The 19585-nt window shown below is 40.0% G+C and overlaps 1 protein-coding gene across 4 annotated transcripts in view; it reads right to left on the reverse strand.

Annotated features, from left to right (window-relative positions):
* Positions 1-1307: 1307 nt before the first annotated feature.
* Positions 1308-19585, reverse strand: part of RORA (RAR related orphan receptor A) — a 347716-nt gene continuing 329438 nt past the window's right edge. For 3 of the 4 annotated variants that reach the window (XM_079318130.1, XM_079318131.1, XM_079318132.1), the window contains 8 exons: positions 16602-16743; positions 14579-14974; positions 11538-11659; positions 10197-10329; positions 9399-9506; positions 7910-8020; positions 6541-6653; positions 1308-5323 (listed from right to left, as the gene is read on the reverse strand). In XM_079318130.1, the coding sequence (XP_079174256.1) occupies positions 5159-5323; positions 6541-6653; positions 7910-8020; positions 9399-9506; positions 10197-10329; positions 11538-11659; positions 14579-14974; positions 16602-16743 (1290 nt within the window). In that variant the 3' untranslated portion in view covers positions 1308-5158. The remainder of the gene's footprint in view (positions 5324-6540; positions 6654-7909; positions 8021-9398; positions 9507-10196; positions 10330-11537; positions 11660-14578; positions 14975-16601; positions 16744-19585) is intronic. The other variant, XM_079318133.1, reaches the window with a different exon arrangement.

Here is a 19585-nt window from a genome sequence, read left to right on the forward strand (position 1 = left end):
GCCATAAAACAAAGCTAACTGGTACAGGCATCCAGCATCCTATAGTTTGGCACTGGCAGACTTCAAAATATTGCTGGGTTTGGGTGCCATTCTAAAATCACTAAGAATTGCTGCATTTGATGTACTAGATGTGAAAATTTCTTCAGCCTCAGTATTTCTTTCCAGTCAGGTTTTGGCTTTACCATGAAACATCTGCAACAACGACAGACAATATTTGAAGTGTTGTTCTTGTATTCCTGCAGATGTGTGTTCCTTTCTATGTGACTGCACTGCTGAAACCTAACCATGACCTTTTCATTCTTACTGTATTCTCACCAGCTGATTCATTTTCTTTGACAATAATTTAAATACTAAAAAGCCATTTTCTATTGCAGAACACTGAATTTCAACTGGAAAATAGCCCTATCATTATAAAAAAGTCCAGAGGATATTGCAATTAATTTCCATCATTTATTTAGTGGGTCAGCATTTATCTTCTAAAATATAACTGTAAAATCTTTGTGCTATTTGAAGTACTTCTGTTTTGAGCACAATACCAACTAAAAAGCAGAATGAGGCACGCATAGAGCATTTAGTTAAAAAAAAAAATAAAATCCAGTTCTCTTGTGCCTGGGGGCAGGGGGAAGGGAAGAAACACTAGCATATTTTTTTAAAAAGTAATTTGTTCCACCAGCAGTACTGGCCACCCTGTTGAAGAGTTTTAGAAGATCCCTGAGCACATTAGTTTCTGACTTATAACCCCAGCTCCAAAATGATAGGGCTTCTCTTGTTGATAACGAGATGGATTGTCATTCACAGTTAAGTCAATCATAAGGTGCTTATCTATTTACCCTTTTTTTCACCAATCAGCACAAAGAACTGTCAGAAAATAACTTTTATTTTTCTTTTTTAAATAATAGAAGGGCACAAAATTTAAACAATGTTTTGTGACAGTGGTTTAGGATTATTATCTGGCTGCCCCTCAACAACAGACAAGTGATTCAATCGACATTCCTTAGCAAAAAAAAAAAAAAAAGAAACAAGGAAAGGAAAGAAAAGAAAAAAGGCAAAAAAAAACCAAACCAAAAACAAAAGAAAAATCCTGTACAAATATGTATTTTTCCCTGAGGGATCAAGGTTACACCCGCAAGTGCTCTATGTACATATTGCACTGTAGAGGAATGAAGAACATGTGCAAAAAAAGCAACAATGATTGAAGCTTACTAATCAAACCTTTTAATCATGACTATGTCACCTTGCATTTTGGAATGTCGGAACACAGCTATTCCTTTAATCTAAAATGTAAAAATAAAAAAAAAACCAAGAAAGAAAAAGAAAAACGCACCTCTACTATGGCACATTCAATGAAATAAAAAGTTTTCCAAAGACAAATAGACAAATTCCATCAAGAAAATAATACAAAGTTCGTTCGTTTGTGGTTTTTTTTTTTGTTTTTTAGAAAAATTACATTACTTTCTTTCATTGTTTCACATTACAAAATTTTTTTTTTTTAATGTTTACACAAATCACATTTTATTGCAGGAATATTTCAAGTGCCATCAAACATTTATAGAAGGGTTAAAAAAATAGAAGTCTCTCTAAAGTGGTCCAGACAAGGCTTTGTATAGAATAAATCTTTTTACCACCTTCTATTTTTGACTTAAGTATTTTGAATACATTTTCTTTATTCCATTGACACTTAACAGCCTAGAAGCAGCCGCTCACACATCCCACACACACACTCAATGTGCACACAATGGACTCTCTCACACACACACAGGTGCACAGAGACAGATATCTTGGTATTCATACTAAGATCAGCTAATAAAGAACAACCAAACTTAAAACCAGCCTCCATTTTAACCTAATTCCATACATCAAACAATGCTGGAGGTGATGACATATATTAGGGTGGTTCAATTGACACTATAGCCTGGAAAGCCAGAAAACAGCTCCAGGAAGAGGTAAAACTCCCAAGGAAAATATCTTTGCAGACTCTGAGGACTAGGTCATCAAAACTTAAAATACTATCTTCAGCTATCCTAGTGTTTTAATTTGTAGTGAACTGGGAAGATGAGAAAATACTCATGTGAATATCCATTGACCTCCAGTGTTTTTTAACTGGTTGATCTCCTGATACCAGGCCACAGCCCCAAGGGTTTTGCAGAGGGCATTTCCCCCATGGCCACCTCCAACCAGCTACTCTGATGTTATTCTGAGTCCCCTTGCATAAAAACCTCCTTGGCAATAGATGTCTAATCACTACATCTGTTATGCTGTATCCCTTTTTTCCCCTCCATGAAAAGCAACCCAAAAATTACACTCCATTGCCAGGTGGCTGTTAACTGTGACCAGGAAAGCAGAGTTACTTGGGGTGTGCTATGTTCAGCCTGATTTAACAAGGTCCCAGTACACATGAGCTCACAAACAAAAATGATAGTATTTCTGACCTGGAAGATCACTGTCAGCTAAGGCCCTATTTGAAACCTTTTTAATGTTATGTATTTTACTAGTAAATGCTCCAAGACTTATATTGTCAATGATTTATCAGGTAAATATGCTAAACAGATTCCAAACAAAACCACTGGCACCTAGATGCCTGGTAAAGCCCTAATATTCACCATGAAAAGATAAGAACAGGATGTGACTGAAAATTAATCCTCAGATATTTTGCCTGGTAGTCTACATTGTCAGAAGTAGGAGGTGTATCACTCTCTAAAATGGTACAGGTCTTACTTCACTATTCATTAGTTGACACTGAGATTAAGTTTAGTTGATCTTTACAAGACTAGCACCAAAGGCTGGTCACATTCAGAAAACATATTTTAGTTAAAAGGGGTGCTTAAAAAATAGGAACACGTATTAGAATGCCATTTACTCCAATAAAGTAAACAATGATCCTAGGAAAAGTGTTTCAGTGGGAGTGGAGAGAGCACATGCTGGGCTGTGAGCCACCTCTTCAGGAGCAGGAAAAAGACACTTCTGTGGACTTTATCCAAAAGGCCTCTCCTGCCTCCATCCCAGTGCTCACAGCACTGCAGGTGTTTCCTCCCACACGCCAGGGCACACTGCTCTGAGGAGGAAGTGTGATGCTCTCCTCTCACCCTCCTTCCAAAGCCTACAGATAAGGGATAGCTGTAACCTTCCCTGATGTGCTAGACAGGAACATTTTTAATAAATGTCATACAAAAATGTCTCAATTTGACCCCAAAGGAAACATGCTCAAATCATTGAATAAACCTATATTTTGCCAATAAGAACCCACTGATCTGATTCTCCTTTTTAAATACTTGGGCTTTGGTGTGCTTCTATTTACTGTTACTTCTCAATAACTGTAATATATATTACCCTTGGAAGTTAAAGCTGTAGAGCACATTCTGTCTCATTCCTTTTCATTTTTTGATGCTCCCAGCTTTTTCTTAGGTACTTCATCAAAACTGCATTAGTGATGGCCTACAGGGCATCCAGTTATGCATCTTCATCTCATCCAAGCTCAATTACACACCTCTGGCTCAAACAGCCACAGTTTAATTTGTGACGTTGTTTATGTGAATCTGCTTCCTTCAGAACTACATTTACTGCCAGCTTTGCTCAGAGACAGAATTCTTCCTGAAGGGAAGGTAATTAGCAATACTGCAAGATTCAGCTTATTGGTTGGTTATGCAATACAGGAATCAGAATTACAGAATGCAGTTTTCTGATATTAATGACTTCCAGGCTAGTTCTGAGTACCAACTAATGCTTTCTAACAACAGTGTGCCCTTCCTTTCTTAGTCTGTCCCCATCTGATCAACTTTAAAGTGCTTCTTTTTAAACAAGGAGAGAGCACACTTCTCTGTTCAGCTCCCTGAAACTGAATGCTGGGAGAGCAGGGGTCAGTGTGTCTGATCTCACTGAAGTCAAAGACAAACATATGGATTTGGATAGGCTACAGCTTGGCATTTGAAGGCATTGTTTACGATATGGAGTACAAAAGTATGTAATATTACGTATAAAAATTACTTTTCCTCAAGCATGTCACACACATACTTTTACTGTAGATACAGACTTGAATAAATACTTTCAAACCTGGATTTCTGGTGGGCAGAAATATGCTGTTTAATAGCCGGATTTTCAAAGATGCTGTGCTACTCATTTGTAAAATGATCTGCAATTAATTAGTTCAACTCTGACAGTGGAAACTCAGAACCTTTGAAAATGAGGCTTTTGACTTTGAAATATCCAGGTTTGAAAGATTTGAAAATAAAAGTATCTTTGAATTTAACTTCTGAAAAGATTATTTTAATGTAGAAAATTGTCATTATTTTCAACTCTTTAAAAAATCTGTAGCTATTGCAGGATATGACCAGCCTCTCTTTAAAAGTAACATGGAAAACAGCAGCATAAATACCTCCCAATGTACCAGTACCTGCCAAACCTTTTTCAGTTAAACTTGAATTTCTGGTGCACATGCAACACAACAATGAACACGCTAGCATTTAATTTAAAGAAAAAGGTGCAAAATGAAAGTGCCTTATCAATTCAACAAGAAAAGCTATACCAGTAACTACATTTTATATTAATTAAAACAATATATAAACAATATCTCTTTTGCTATATATAGTCTTCATGCCCATTTACCCTGTAATATATTATAATGCTATTGTTGCTATTGCTATGGACCCTTTTCATGCCGTTCTGTCTACTGGCAAACAGTGGTAGGTGAAAAAAAATCGTCCTTCATGAAACAATGAGCAAGTTGTGCAAACTGATGCTGAAATCTCTGCAACGCACACCAGTCGCTGATTACTAGGTGGACTCTGTTCTGACCAACAAATTGATTGTTCTGTCAAGAGTCTGGGCAGTGAACTACAGAAGAAAACAACCTTCTGACATTAGTACCCTCAGTCTGTGTAAACAGAAGTCAAGGATTGAAAAGTTGAGACAGAAAAAGGGTCCATATTTGTAGGCATAATGGAAATCATATGCATGAGAAAAACAAGTTCAACTTTGTTTCATTGTTTCCCATCCTTCGCCTGACCCTGACCGCCAAGAGATGTGCAGTGTGTTGGCTCCCTAGGTCTGTGCAGGGCCATATAAAGTGTCTTGGTTTTCTTTTTTTTTTTCCTTTTTTTTTTTTTCCTTTCTTTTGTTTTATTGTTTGTACTTCAGACATTCTAGAAGTGCTTAGGTGATACGTTTACCCATCAATTTGCATTGCTGGCTCAAACTCTGAAGTGAACAACTCCTTGTAAAGTGGAGGAAAATGAAGTCGCACAATGTCTGGGTATATTGCTTTAAATGCCATAAGCTTTTCTGTATGTCGTCCACACAGTGCTCTTAAAGTAGACACTTTGCATATTAACTGTAAAAAAATGAACACAAATCATATGGTCATACATGGAACCAGGCCTCCCAATCTTGCTGTAAGGATTAAAGCTCTCCCAAACCAAATTATTTACTTAAAAAGGACATTTCAGATGCACAATCACGGCTATTTGCTAAAAGTATTTAAAGTAATGGACTCACAGCTATTTGTGAAATAATCTTTTTTAAGTTCTTAGGAAAATGTGGCATTAGGTTTCCTCACTGGACTGATAAACAAGTATTTCAGGGCTGGATCTTCACTCATTAAATTATCCTCTTGGAAGAAGGCAGTCCCAACTGCTTTTAAACCCACTGTGAATATTATGGAGGGAACTGGCACTGCAATAGATGATACTTATTTACCTTAGGCCAAATAAGATAAAAAATATGTACTTCAAAAATATGAGGGTACTCTCTGAAGTTACTGAATAAAGTATTTGTATTAAAGCATATGGAAGACTCTTCTGACAAAGTATCCAAAGTATACACTGAGAGAAAATTAGGAGCTAGGATTTGAAATTAAAAAAAATGCAGAGCCCAGGCTGGACCATCCTGCTTCTATTGTAACTAATTTTGTGGTGTGGAACCAAGCTTAAGCTTTCTGGCTGTGCAGAGGTGTAAAAGGAACTGCCTCTGCAAGGTGAAACAAAAGCACCTGTCTTTCCCCAGATTTACTTCTTGTAACATCACACCAGTTTCCCACTTCTGAGAAATTACATGAAGATACTTTAGTATAATAGTAGGTAGTGCCTCTTTTTGCTAGGCATCAGTATTTGGAAGATCTGAGGAAAAGGCTGTGTGGGGAATTTCTCACAGAAGTCTGCAAAACAAGTTTAGTTCGTGTGTTGCACGTTATAACAACTTAATTCTCATGCAGGCAGAGATTCCACAAATACTAAGGCAGGCATGTTGTAGCACTGAAATAGTATTCTGTGTGCAGGAGTGTTGTGTAGGAGAACTCTGATAAAAACCTTCAGCAGTTTTCATGAAGTCCCACATAAAAATTCCCTTTCAGACCATTATCAACCTTGTTCCCTAGTACACCATCATTTCATCTCTTCTAGGTTTAATTAATAGGTTCAGCTGAGCAGCTTGATTTTGGACAAAGAATTCTGGGTTTATGAATAACTGCAGATGAGCTTTTACCCCACCATCAGAGCAGTGTTCCAATGAAGCCACCCTCTCAGCCCATGACAGGGCACAGGGGACTCTTACCTTTGTTAGAATTCCATCTTCCCGGTGGTTCTTCTGTAGGACATGCTGAAGTGCCAGCTGGATCTTCTGTTGGAGTTTTTCAATTTTTACTTTCTCCTGGAGCCATGAGCGATCTGAATATAAATGGAGTTAAAACCTCTAGTAATGCACACATGGATCACAGCACACCAGGAAGTGCTAATTCTGTTACAGATTCATTTTTCCTGTTGCAACCTTCCTTCCACTGGTTATATACTTTCATATAGAAAATGGGTTTCAAAATTAATAGGTTTTGAAATATATTTATTACATGCACCCAAAGTCACTTTTATGAAGCCCTTATTTAGGAGAATGTAATGCATCTATTATTCATTTGCTAAGAAAATCTGTAAAATGCAATGTGTTTACAAAATGAGGCTAGCAACTTTTTGCTGGGAAATTAATAAATCATAAAATGGACAAGTAGTTGGAGAGGATCTTCTTGCTAAGATCCTATAGAAAACCAACAGAACGAACAGATCTTACAGAACTTGCAGTGAATTAAAAAAAATACAAAATCATATGCAAAGATTCAGCTATTAAAAAAACTAGCTGAAGCTAAGCTTCCTGGTAGAAATGCAGTACTAGCTGCTACATTCCTGATGTGACAGAACTGTAGGGTTCTGTGGCTTGCTAGGACACAGAGCTGCACACTGCCAGGCTGGTCAACAGCATGAGAACATATTTATGATAGACTCAATAAACCCACCATTGTTAATACAAGTTTCTATCCTCACTGCTGAGTCCCCTATGCTGCAATCTGAAATCAGTTTCCTTCCTCAGGTGTCAGGCCAGGTACAAACTGATTTTCTGCCCCAGTACCTTGTTCCACCTGACCTAAGAAGCCTTTGCAGGACCTGGGGCACACTGTGCACCCTCACCTGTGATTATTAACTTATTTCAGCCACAGCATGGCAAACCCAGGCTGACTTTTGGGTGACTTGGATATCTGGCATCATAATTCTCAGTGTCCCCAGTGACACTAAAATGGCAATGCTGGAAGTTTTCTGTTGTGCTGCAAGCTCACACACATGGAAAGTTGACTATGGGAGTTCATTAACTGCCTGTGTCACCAGGACTGGCTCACAGGTCTCACTCAAATGCATTTACAAGGAAGCTGAGTCCTCAGCAAGGTGAAAATATGGAAAATAAAGGCTTAGATTAAGATTTACAATTAAATATATTGGTTCCTTAATTCATAGTTTTAATGTGTTTATTAAAAGAATTGGTGAGGAGACTCAAAAATATGATATTTACACAAAGTCTGATAATTGTAATGTTATCATTAAAAAGGCCTCAAGATAAAAACAACCCCTACCAAACAGATCTAGAGGAAACCTTCATCTCTTACCTGCTGACATTAAAACAAACGCAGAAAACAAAGCTATCTCATCTTCTGTCAAGTGCATAGAACATAAACTTTTTCCAAATTCAAACACAAAGCTAATGAAGTCTTCACAACCTGCCAAAAAGAAGGTAAGCTCTTGTTACATTGTTTAAAATTACTTCAGCCCTACAGAGTTGTTGATTTATTCTGATGGAGATGAGAAATAGATGTAAAACACTTCACAGGTAGTTTTTCTCCTTAAGTACTGCCAAGTGATGGCAGTGAGATCTCACTCCTCCTTGAGGGTATTACTCCACTCCCACAAGTTCCCAGCTCCCACATCCTGGCAGCCAAGATTCTGAAGGTTTTGCACACTCTATCTTTTCTACACTGGGTTCTCATGGGGTAAATATGGATAAATCTATATCCATTTATTTTCAAGCTCAAAATTGCTTTATCTTTGTTTCCGTTCTACATGGAATTTTGTCATAGAAGTGTGGACTGAAGCCTTGAAATGTGGACTTAAGCAGTTCTGATTTGAAGATTTTTGAGCACACAGAGTGGGAGAAGAGAGAAGCACACAAAGGACATGCAGGAAGCAAAGGGAGAAGCCAAGGTCTGACTGAAGAAGGTTCATGCACAAGAGGAACTCTCTCCTTCCATCCATTCTCTTGCTCACACAGGTGTTATTCAGGTTACTGCTGCTGTCACACATGCAGGTGCTGTCCTTAAAGTGAGCCCTGCTCTGAAGAGCATCACAACCTGAGACATGAGGGTTCCTCAGCCTCCCCAGCCTAAACTTCTGGATGCTGGTAACAGATCCAAGTGATATTTCCTTAGAAACCACAATTGTTTGCACTCTGACCTTGTACCTCAAGGTGTTTTAGAAAGGCAGGGAAAACTTCAGTAATTGTCCAGCATTCTTCCCTGATGTATTTTTCACTGCCTCCAAAATGTCTTATAGCCCAAATCTATACCCAGTGAATACATCCTTTTAAAATTAGCAAAAATACTAATGGGAAAAAATTTCAAAATTGTATATACTTTAATTTTAAAAAATTATTTACAGCATTTTACCAGTAAATAAGTGGACTTAGCAGATTTTAAAGCACCATGAACATCTTCAAAGCAGTAATGTCAATATATCCCAAATTAGCTGAAAATCTGCTGCCTTTTCCAACAGGATCTATGGAATGTTATATTAGATATGAAATCTGAGCTTCTCTTCTCAACAAGTGAGTCCAAGCTGCTCTACCCTAATCAAAATGCTGAACTTCAGCACCAACAGTCCTTTTCTGCACAGAGTTTAAGCTCTTTTACCTCCTGAAATCAGCTTGGATTTAAACAGAGCTGGCATGACAGCTTACAGAACAGCAGAACTCTTTTATTTGAATACTAGAGACTGATTCTTCAAAGCAGCTGTTTTCCCTTGCTTTTCCACCTATTTTTTTTTTTTAATTTTTAATTTTTTTATATTTTATTTTTAAAGACACAACACTTCAGATTTCCTTACCTAAGGACTTGAAAACCTCTGGGCTAGCATACTTGCCATCAAAGTAGACTGTGTTGTTCTGGGAGTCAAAGGCACGGCACATTCTGATGAACACAACCTCTAAAGACCCTAAAACAGAAACAAGGTGTGTTTGACTCTGAAAGGGGAGACTTCAGTTGCATAGAGCAAGTGAGGATTTAATAATAATGCTCTGCATTCATTTTTAGTTTAGTAAAGTAGTAAGTTGCTGTAGTGTAACAGAGCACAGTTTGCTTTGCTGGTAGAATTAAAAGAATTCCCATAAACCCTGTTAGAAGTTTTTCTTAAAGCAACTTAGTTAATGCTAATAAACTCCAGTAAAATTTTGGAGTGATGAAGTCTCTGAAGCCAAATAAGTTAATTTATATTTATGTTCACCAAGCCTTAACAACTTGGTCCTGTATTCCTAACCTGAATTACTTCTAAAATAATCTTCCATAGGATTCTTTTTCCTTGAAATATTTACTATTAGCAATCAAAAAAACAAAACAAACAGGAAAAAAAAAAACCAACAAAAAAATTCACCCCAATTTTTTACGTCTTAACACACTCATTGCTCCCTTTGTCCATAATGAAAATTTAATAGATAGACTTGAACTCCTTCTCCCCAGAATTACTGAGATGATTTTACTTCAAAGACAGACAATTTACAAGGTTTTCCCTTATTTCATTTTAAATTATCATTGCACTGCATATGAATACATGTGCATGCAAGCAGTGTGTGTAACACCTTCCTCAGGCAAAACTAATAGAAGCAGATCTTAAAAGGGACCCACATACCTGCTTTTAAAAGCACAATTTGATCATTTTGACACAGTTCCATAAAGCCATCAATGCGTTTGGCAAATTCCACTACATACTGTATAGCTTCTGTTATTTTGACTGCACATAACTGCCACATTACCTCCCTTTGCTGTTTGAGAGAGAAGAGAAATTAAAACATTACTAACCCAGCTTTGCAAAGCTCACTGTCAGAAAGTAGAACTGAGCTAAAGAAAAGCAAACAACACAATGGAGTGAGTTCTGTCCAACACTCCTGCCTGCAGTCTGCTTGTAAGGGAACTGACATCCAAACCAGCCTCAGGTGGATGAGTGACACTGGAAGACTTGAGTCATGTCAGAAGAGATCCAGCTTGGAGTACTTTTATTTCATAAGCCAAAAACATCAAAGTGTAATGATTCTGGTCATTTCAGGGGGAATTTTATTCATAGCATGAAAATAAAATGCCAATTTACAACAGCAAGGCATGACTACTTCTCCTATCAGCTTCTCTATTTTGTACTGAATGCAAATGATCAAGCTAGCTCATCTTCAGAGGGATACATGTAAAGATGTTCATTTAGGAAATCATCTTGATAACAACACAAAGAAAGTATGCCAGCATTGAGTTTTTGCAGTGCTGATAATAATGAAATGAATGAAATCATCATGAAGCAGAAAAAAATTATACTCCTAAAGGTTAAATATATTTCTGAGGAAATGAAAAATCTGTTCAAAGGGCAATGTGCTTCAGCAGTGCCTCCCAAGGCCATTTTCCAAAAGCAGCCAATTGGTAGCAGCTTGTGGATGGAAGGCATGTTGGAAATAACACTGATTAGATCCTACAATACCCTGGTGGCATGGCAGCACTGCTGTAACTCCACAGGTAAAACTCAAACACTGAGGGACAACTGGAGCATGAATCAGGATTACAGGGAACCCTCAAGGCTGGAAATCTCATGGAATTCTGTGTTTACAAACTCAAACCACAGCACAGCATGTAATAGCATAAACTCAGTGGCTTTGGCTTTTGTTGTTGTTGATCCAGGACATTACAAATTAAGAGAAAAAAAATAACATGCAATTAGGATTAAAAAAATTCCTATTATTTCCTATCCTTCTTTATCAGAGTCAGATTTTAGGAGAGTGTCTTTGCCTTTTCCTATACCTGCAAAAATCATAAATGCTAAAAATATCCTGACCATCTGCCTTTGATTCTAGTGTATTGTTTTTTTTTAAACACACAGAAATATACATTCCTGATAGTAAGGAGAAAGCAGTGAAAAAGTGAATTTTGCACTGTGTTATGGAAATAACCATGCTTTAAGGAAACCATGCCATAGCCTGGCATGCTTTTATACCTTGTTCTGATAGTTCTCAATTTCTTCCTGCAGAAAAGTTTGCCATGTTATCTGCTGTAACTCCTCTCTCAAGTACTGGCAAGTTTCCATGTGTGACTTGGAAATATTCTGTGCAAGATGTTCTAAAAGAAAGAGCAGAAAGCGGCGCACGTTAGAAATGCCAAAGCTTTACCTTCAGACACGAGATAAACTCTTTCATTTCATTTGTAACGGGGGGAGGGCAGAGGATGAACAGAGAGAGAAAAGTGCTTTATTTGGAGCGCCCGGGGAAGGGCTCGGGGCAGCGCAGCCGCCAGCGCGGCCACGCCCGGAGCCGCCGGCAGAGGGCGCGCGGAGCCCGCGGAGCCGGGACCGGGCAGGGGACACGGGGGGACACGGGGGGACACGGGGGGGACACGGGGAACGGGCAAAGGGACACGGGGGGGACACGGGGAATGGGCAAAGGGACACGGGGGGACACGGGGGGGACACGGGGGGGACACGGGGAATGGGCAAAGGGACACGGGGGGGACACGGGGGGACACGGGGGGCACACCGGGAACGGGTAAAGGGACACGGGGGGGACACCGGGAACGGGTAAAGGGACACGGGGGGACACGGGGGGACACGGGGGGGACACGGGGGGGGACACGGGGGGACACGGGGGGGACACGGGGGGACACGGGGGGGACACGGGGAATGGGCAAAGGGACACGGGGGGACACGGGGAATGGGCAAAGGGGACACGGGGGGGACACGGGGAATGGGCAAAGGGACACGGGGGGGACACGGGGAATGGGCAAAGGGACACGGGGGAACACGGGTGGGGGAGACCGGGACCGGGCAAAGGGGACACTGGGGGACACCGGGCACTGCACAGCGCAGCGAACAGGCAACGGGCAAAGGGGGACACGGATCCAGATAAAAAGAAAAAAAAAATCGCTAACACTACTCTTTTTTCCTTCAGCTTTAGAGCAATCACCTAGTTTACTGCACGTGATTTAAAATTTCTATACAATGATTTAATTCCTAATGAAATTATTTTCTACTGCTATACTTGATTAAAAGATCCATAAGGCAGATTTAGATTTATTACCAAAAGCTGGTTCCATCAGCATGAAGGAACACTTCAAAAGCCTGAATAGAACTGAGATACCTGAGCTCCACTTTAATTGTGGGCAGGTTCTCCTGTTTTAGCAGGTGACAAGCAGATACCTGGGGACTTGTCCCACACAATTCTGCTTGTTAGGCCACTGGAAATGAAGGCTCAAACCAAACAGGAATGGGGGGCACTTGGGGGGACATGGAGGCATTCTGAGGGACTGCAGTCTTGGGTGAAACTGGCTTGTTTTGGTAATGATCTGACTCAACTCTTCACAAACTGAACTACTGGACAAATCAGTCTGTCAGTAGTTTAATTAAGATATTACCTGAAAAGTCTTCAACATACAGATGAGATAAAATCAGATTATATGTGCTACCTGATCAATCAGTAAGGTAGAACACAACATAATTTGTCACTATAGCTTTGGTACATATCAGAACAATTTTTTTTTTCAACAAGTGTGTAGTTAAAACCCTTGTTCTCAGTAGCAGCAGCTGACAGCAAGATCCCTGTGCCCTTGCAGGATACAGAAGGTGAAATATTCCCATGTTATTCACAAACCTCTGCCTCACTTCAGGACTGTTTTCCAGCACACACCTAAATATTTTCATTGAACAGCCACACCTCTCTAAATTGAAACCTTCATCTGGCAAACATTCTTCAAACATTGTTCAGTATGTTAATGCTGGGCACCCATATCATGCTGTGCAGGGTTTAAACAAAGCACTATGTAAATAAAGGTAAGCAACAAGACAAACTTAGTTTAGGCCAGTGTTCCAGACTCAACACCAGACCTACAAAAAGAAAAGCCCTCTTCTTTTTTTTTCTTTTTTTTGCTTGTGGGTTTAATGTAGATCTTTTTAATACCTTCCACAAGAAAATTAGCAATCATTTCACTGAGACAAAGCTGGTAGCATTGCCTTTGTCCTGACATTTTCTTCTCCTTTTCACCTATCTGAAATTATTTGAACTGATGCCAGACACAATATTTTGGCTGTCAGGACAAATTACATTGTAGAGAACAGCATTCTGCAACGTAAGGACATTAAAAAGCAAGCTTCTTGTGACTTCCTCTCTGCAAAACTTCTCAAAAGAACATAAACCACACAAAATTTTCATGTGGAATACCTGCTTTTTTCTAAACTATTATTAGGTTTTCATAACAAAATAATTAGACAAAATGTTGCTTAGGCAAGTTTTAAGAATCATTTTTAAATGCCTGGCTGCTTACATAAGTAATGGAATCATGAAACCACTTCTTTGATGTCCTGTTCCACTTTGTTTATAACCAGTTCACACAGCACACTCTAACCCCAGTCTCAGCTGTTGACAAGTCATACTTGTGGAATTCAGCCCTAGTGTAATCATTAAGGGAAGAGTTTAAAGGAAAATGTGCTAATTAATGTGGTTGTTATAAGGCTCTTAGAGAAATTATTAAAACTTGCTACATTCAAAAATGTCCTTCAGTATCTGGAGCCAGATCCTCTTCAACAAGTGACAAGAACTGCCCTCAGATTAGCCTGGTGCTTTTCTCAGGTAAAGAGCAGAAGAAAATCAGCCTCATCACTTTTTGTTAGGAATAACAGACTCGAGGTAATGAAAAAGGAGACAAATTGTTAAAAACCCTGCAAATAAAGAAATGCCCTATCTGTTTTCTCAGCACTAAAAATTAGCTTGTTAATCAATATTCCAAGGGTTCCATTGCAAGGACTGAAAGCAAAAGCAACACTGGTGGAGCTGATCAACCACAGCTCCCTGGGAGTTCTAGTGCAGAGCAGTAGAGAGCTCCCTGAGTGCCCTGAGATCAGGATTTTACTGTGCACTTCACACAAGAATGCCCATACATGCCCACAGCTCTACTGAAGCAGCATTCTCACTATCATCTGGCTGCACGTGTCACTTTAATCCAAAGGGTACTGTTAAGACAATTACAATGGAAGCTTTTCTCTCTCATTACCTAATTCTGCCATGGACACAGTTGGAGAGGTCTCCCCATTTGTAAAAGAACAATAAGGGAAGAAGCCCGATGCTGGTGTGTAGTCACATATTGGTTCTGGTTTGATTCCATTAATATCAAGACCCGACTGATCTGGAGAAGGCTGTATGTCTAAGTAGAAGCTGCTAACTGCAGAGTCTGCTTTGCTACCTTCAGGGGTATGCCCATCAATGTAATTACTGAGGTCGTCATGTAGCTCTGTTAAGCCATTGGTGGTGATATTGTAAGTTGGGGTGAGTGGCTCTGCCTCTCCTGGCTGCTGCTGGTGGTCGCGCTGCTGCTGCTGCAGTCGGTGTTTCTGCACCTCGGCGTACAGGCTGTCCCTCTGCTTTTTGGACATCCGACCAAACTTTACAGCTGAAACACAGACACACAACAGGTCACATCTCCTACACGCCCAACACTGCCTTTTCATTGTGAGTCTTTAAATGCTTCATGGAAGGATACAGCACAAACCCCAAATCTGCAGGATGGGCAGACCTAAGAACCACCTCTCAGTTACAGGTACACAATGCAGCACCTGCTTTTTAAAAAGACTATCTTGACATGCCACTGAAATGGACCATTAGAAGCCACTGGTTTAGCTTAATTCATTAACTTTCCACTTTTGTTCTGGAAAGACTTTTTCTTGTATGTCCGTTGAGACTGACAGATGCATCACTTCAGCATTCAAACCCTACCTAGAAAAGTAGAGGCTAAACCAGAACACATTGGCCTGAGACAACTGTCCAGCTCCAACCAGCTGTACATTTCCACTGCAGAGTGAACCTAGAGTGTGGGGTCTATCTCAGTGTACCAACAAGCTTTACTGAGATTGAGAATAAAGCATGTGGGAAGAACCACCAACCTGCCTTCAGTGCCTCTGTGACAAGCAAAATTTTTAGGAGATGAGTAATAAACCTATGTGTGTGTGCACACAAGTGCATGTGTCTATCTCCACAACATTACTACAACTTTGAGGAGCTTTAGCTGTAAGCCATCAGCCACTGGTTTGCAGCATCCAGGGAATTCCCAAGGATGCAGCATGAGATTTCAAGGACCTGTATCAGCTGTAAAAGCTTCATTCTTCAGAATGGTGACCAATGCCTTTGGCTTTTCTGCAGGAAAGCAAACATGGTAGAGGAACTAATCATAACATCATCAGCTGTTTCAAGCTTTTGTCTCACAGCCAATTAAAAAAAAATAAAGACAATGTAATTCAAGAATGTAATCTCAAAATAATCTCCTTGATTGGGCCTCATGCACCTAGAGTAACAAGTATCTGTAGAGCTTGCAGTGCTGCAGTTGCTGTGGCAGGGGAAGAGACTGAGTCAGATCTTCAGATGGGTAAGTGGTGGTAGGCCTGCTCCATCTGTGGGGGAGGCGTGCAAGTCTCAGCTGCAAAGCCAGTTCTGACTGAATTACATAAGCAGCTGTTTGGCAGAGGCAGCCTTTCATCACTACTCAAGCTGCAATTTTGAGCTTAGTATTAACAGCACTTGAACATCTTTTCTTCAGAATTCTACCTTTGGAAAAACACTGCATTTTTTCATTATTAATTATAGATATATTTAACTTCTGTTGATACTGTGAAGCAGTTCTGATCTGTACCCATGCACCAGGCAGTGCTACTTACAACTACAGGAGGTCACTTAAGTTGGAATGAATATACAGAGGAAGCATTAACAAGAGACTAAAAAACTGCATCTTCAAGAAATGACAGAGACAAAGCTCTTAACTGGGAACTAATAGCTAAGTAGGAAAAAAGATAAACAACTTTGTACATGCCCTGATTGATATATATTTGAGTATATAGCAACACCCCAAAACATACAGCATGTTACATCGAAAAATACAAAACGACACCTAAAACTCACTTGATCTCAGCTATCAGCCCAATGCACCACCAGCATATAAACGCTGTTTTTTGGCTGATCACACACCATACCCCTCCTGCATAAGCTGATGCAGTTTTTGCAGCCAGCACTGGGGCAGCAGTGCTTACCATCCCGAGACATCCCCACGGCAAGGCATTTCTGTAAGCGGCAGTGCTGGCAGCGGTTCCGGCTGGTGCGGTCGATCAGACAGTTCTTCTGCCGAGGACACGAGTACGTGGCATTGCTCTGCTGGCTCCTCCTGAAAAACCCCTGGGAGCAACAGCACAGTGCAGGCAAGAAGCTGTTAGCTCAAGGAGCAAATACTCTGAGAGGTAGCATACTTAACAGTGGAGTCAACTAAAGGAAGTTATAACTAAAGGAAGTTATAACTAAAGGTTTTGTTGCTTTTTTTTTTTTTTTTCTCTCCTAGAAATAAACAAAAAGCAGTAACTAGCAAGAAACAGTTCATTTAAAAAGCATTGTAAAGCATAAAGGAATTACACTTTTTATTCATGATTTGACATATCCCATATTACATATGGTACTCCAGCTCTTCCCAAATGATGGACCCTGATTTCCTATCTTTCCTGGGTTGGCACAGTTCTCCAAAATAGGGAGGATTCAACAGTCACCACGCTGTTCTGCTCTCTGGAGTGACAGTGGCAGTCTCCATGTTCAGCCTTGCCACTGTGTGTATGTGTTTAAAAACACAGAGCACAATGCTGAACAGTTTTCTCTTACAAAGAACAATTTCTTAACATGTTTTTTACAGACTCACAGAATCATTAAGATTGGAAAAGACCTCTAAGACCATCAAGTCCAACCATTATCCCAGCACCACTGTGTTCTCTACTAAACCTCAAGTGTCATATCCACGTGCCTTTCCCAACACTTCTGGGGATCATGATTCCACCATTTCCTTTTGTTCTGGTGCTGGCCCCATGGGAGAAGAGCCTGACCCCCACCTGGCTCCATCTTCCTGTCAGGGAGTTGAAGAAGCAAGAAAGTCACACCTGAGCCTCCTCCAGCACCTTCAGCTGGTCCTTACCAGACTTAAAACCAGACTTGTGCTCCAGACTCTTCCCCTGCTCTGCTGCCCCTCTCTAGACAAACTCCAGCCCCTCAATATCTTGCTTTACATGAGGGGCCCAAAATCAGACACAGCACTTGAGGTGCCTGACTAGTGCCCAGGACAGAGGGATGGCCATTGCACTGCTGCTGCTGTCAAGTTTGATGCTGACAGCCCAGGTTTTGTTCAACTCTGGGCAGGATTTAGATTCTTAAGGAGGGGGAAAGCTAAAACATGGTTTATGTATGATCTGTTTCCTGAGTTACCCCTTCTCCAAAGAAATTTGGAGCTGGAAGGTTACACAGAGCTACAACTTTATTGTCTGCTCCAGAAGGGTGCATGTCATTAACCACTCTGCAGCTGCTTGCTTTGAAGTCCATTTCATCCTTTTGCCACAGACTACCCAAACATAAGCTGATGTGTGTGTAATACCTACTTCACAAGGATTCTGCAAAGATGTAGTCATTCTAAAGAGGCATTTGAGAGCAGTGAGCACACTATTTTAGTTTTATGTTGCCACATAATGGATTAATTAACAGTGCTGCAAAGAAAATAGTTCCTTGGAAAGGCTGGGCACCTTTTAATTAAAGCTGGACTTTTACCAACTTGTTATTTACTCAAAGGTTTCATGCTGGAGTCCCTCAGCACACACACAGATACCCAGTGAAGCAAACAAAGGAAGGACTTCTGCATGACAAGTCTCAAGTAGTCAAGTATTTCCTATCAAACTGCCTGCAGACAGAAACATGGCAAAACACTGAGACAAACCCCTGCTCAATCTTAGCAGGGGGGCACCAGTCTTTGTTGATTACAGCCCTTTTATTAAAGCTTCACTAGGGGAACATGGAATATATTAAAAAGAAAAAAAAAAAAGAAACTGAAGATGTTATCTTTAATCCTGTTTTCCTATACATAATTTCTTACCCTTTTTTCCTGGTCTTTGTTTCTATATGACTGAACTTTCAACCCATTTTTTTCATGTTTGTCAATAGGGAGATAATTGTCATTGAGACTGAAAGTATTGCATATACTGAGCTCCAATTGAATGAATTTCACCCTAAAGAAAATCTGAAACACCATGGAAATGTCTACCATTCCAACATCACAAATGATCCCTCTAGAGAAACTAACTCTTAGACAAGTAGATAGATTTGTTTCCAGTTCTGGGAGCACTGTCAGTGGAGCTGTCACTCCACTGCAAGTACAACTATGCTCACCACTAAACTCCAAAAGCAATGCCATTCACCAGAAAAACAGGATTAGGGATTAATCTGACCAGTGACTGGTCAAGATTCTGCATCAGTCAGTTCTCCAAGCACTTCCTAGTTGCACTGAATGACATGCTCACACAGAGCTGCATGAAACCCTCTGCCACCTCTGAGCTTCTGGAAGTCAGCCTAAACATGTCCCAATAACCTCATGGATCCATATATTTTTCTTTATCTGAGATATATATATATATATGTACACACACACACTGAATTCTAAATTGCCACTTTGGCATATTTTAAGAATAGCCTTGTCAAGTTGAGGATTATTTTTAGTATTATAATGGAGAAAATACTGGCCTTTTTCCTTTTCCAGATATTCCCTAGAGATACAGCTGCTCAATACATTTTAGTGTACAATATATCAGCTAAGTTACAGCTTGAAGCTAAATTTCCAGTAGAGCAGAAATGCCTGAACCCATGCCTTTAAAAGCACTTGCACTTTACAAACCAGAGATACAGCAGAGTGCTTTTAAAGACATACCCTAGAAAACATCAGCAGTAGCTAAAGAAAGAAGAAACCTTGCCACAAACTTCAAAAACTGATCTAAACTTGTCCAGAGCTCAGAAACACAGGTATCTTGGATTTGCAAGTGAATTGACAATGAAGATAAAATGAGGATTTTTTTTTCTACAGTGCTGTCTTTTACTTGTGAGTTTTGTAAGCTTTTGGTGGTCCTTGGGCTTTCACATCACTGTAAGACAAGCTGGAAAGCCCCTATTACAGAAGCCTTTTGTACAAACCTACAGTTTCTTTCTAGGTTTTCCCCCTCCT

The sequence above is a fragment of the Erithacus rubecula genome (genome assembly GCF_903797595.1).
Source record: "Erithacus rubecula genome assembly, chromosome: 14".
Taxonomy (NCBI): Eukaryota; Metazoa; Chordata; class Aves; order Passeriformes; family Muscicapidae; genus Erithacus; species Erithacus rubecula.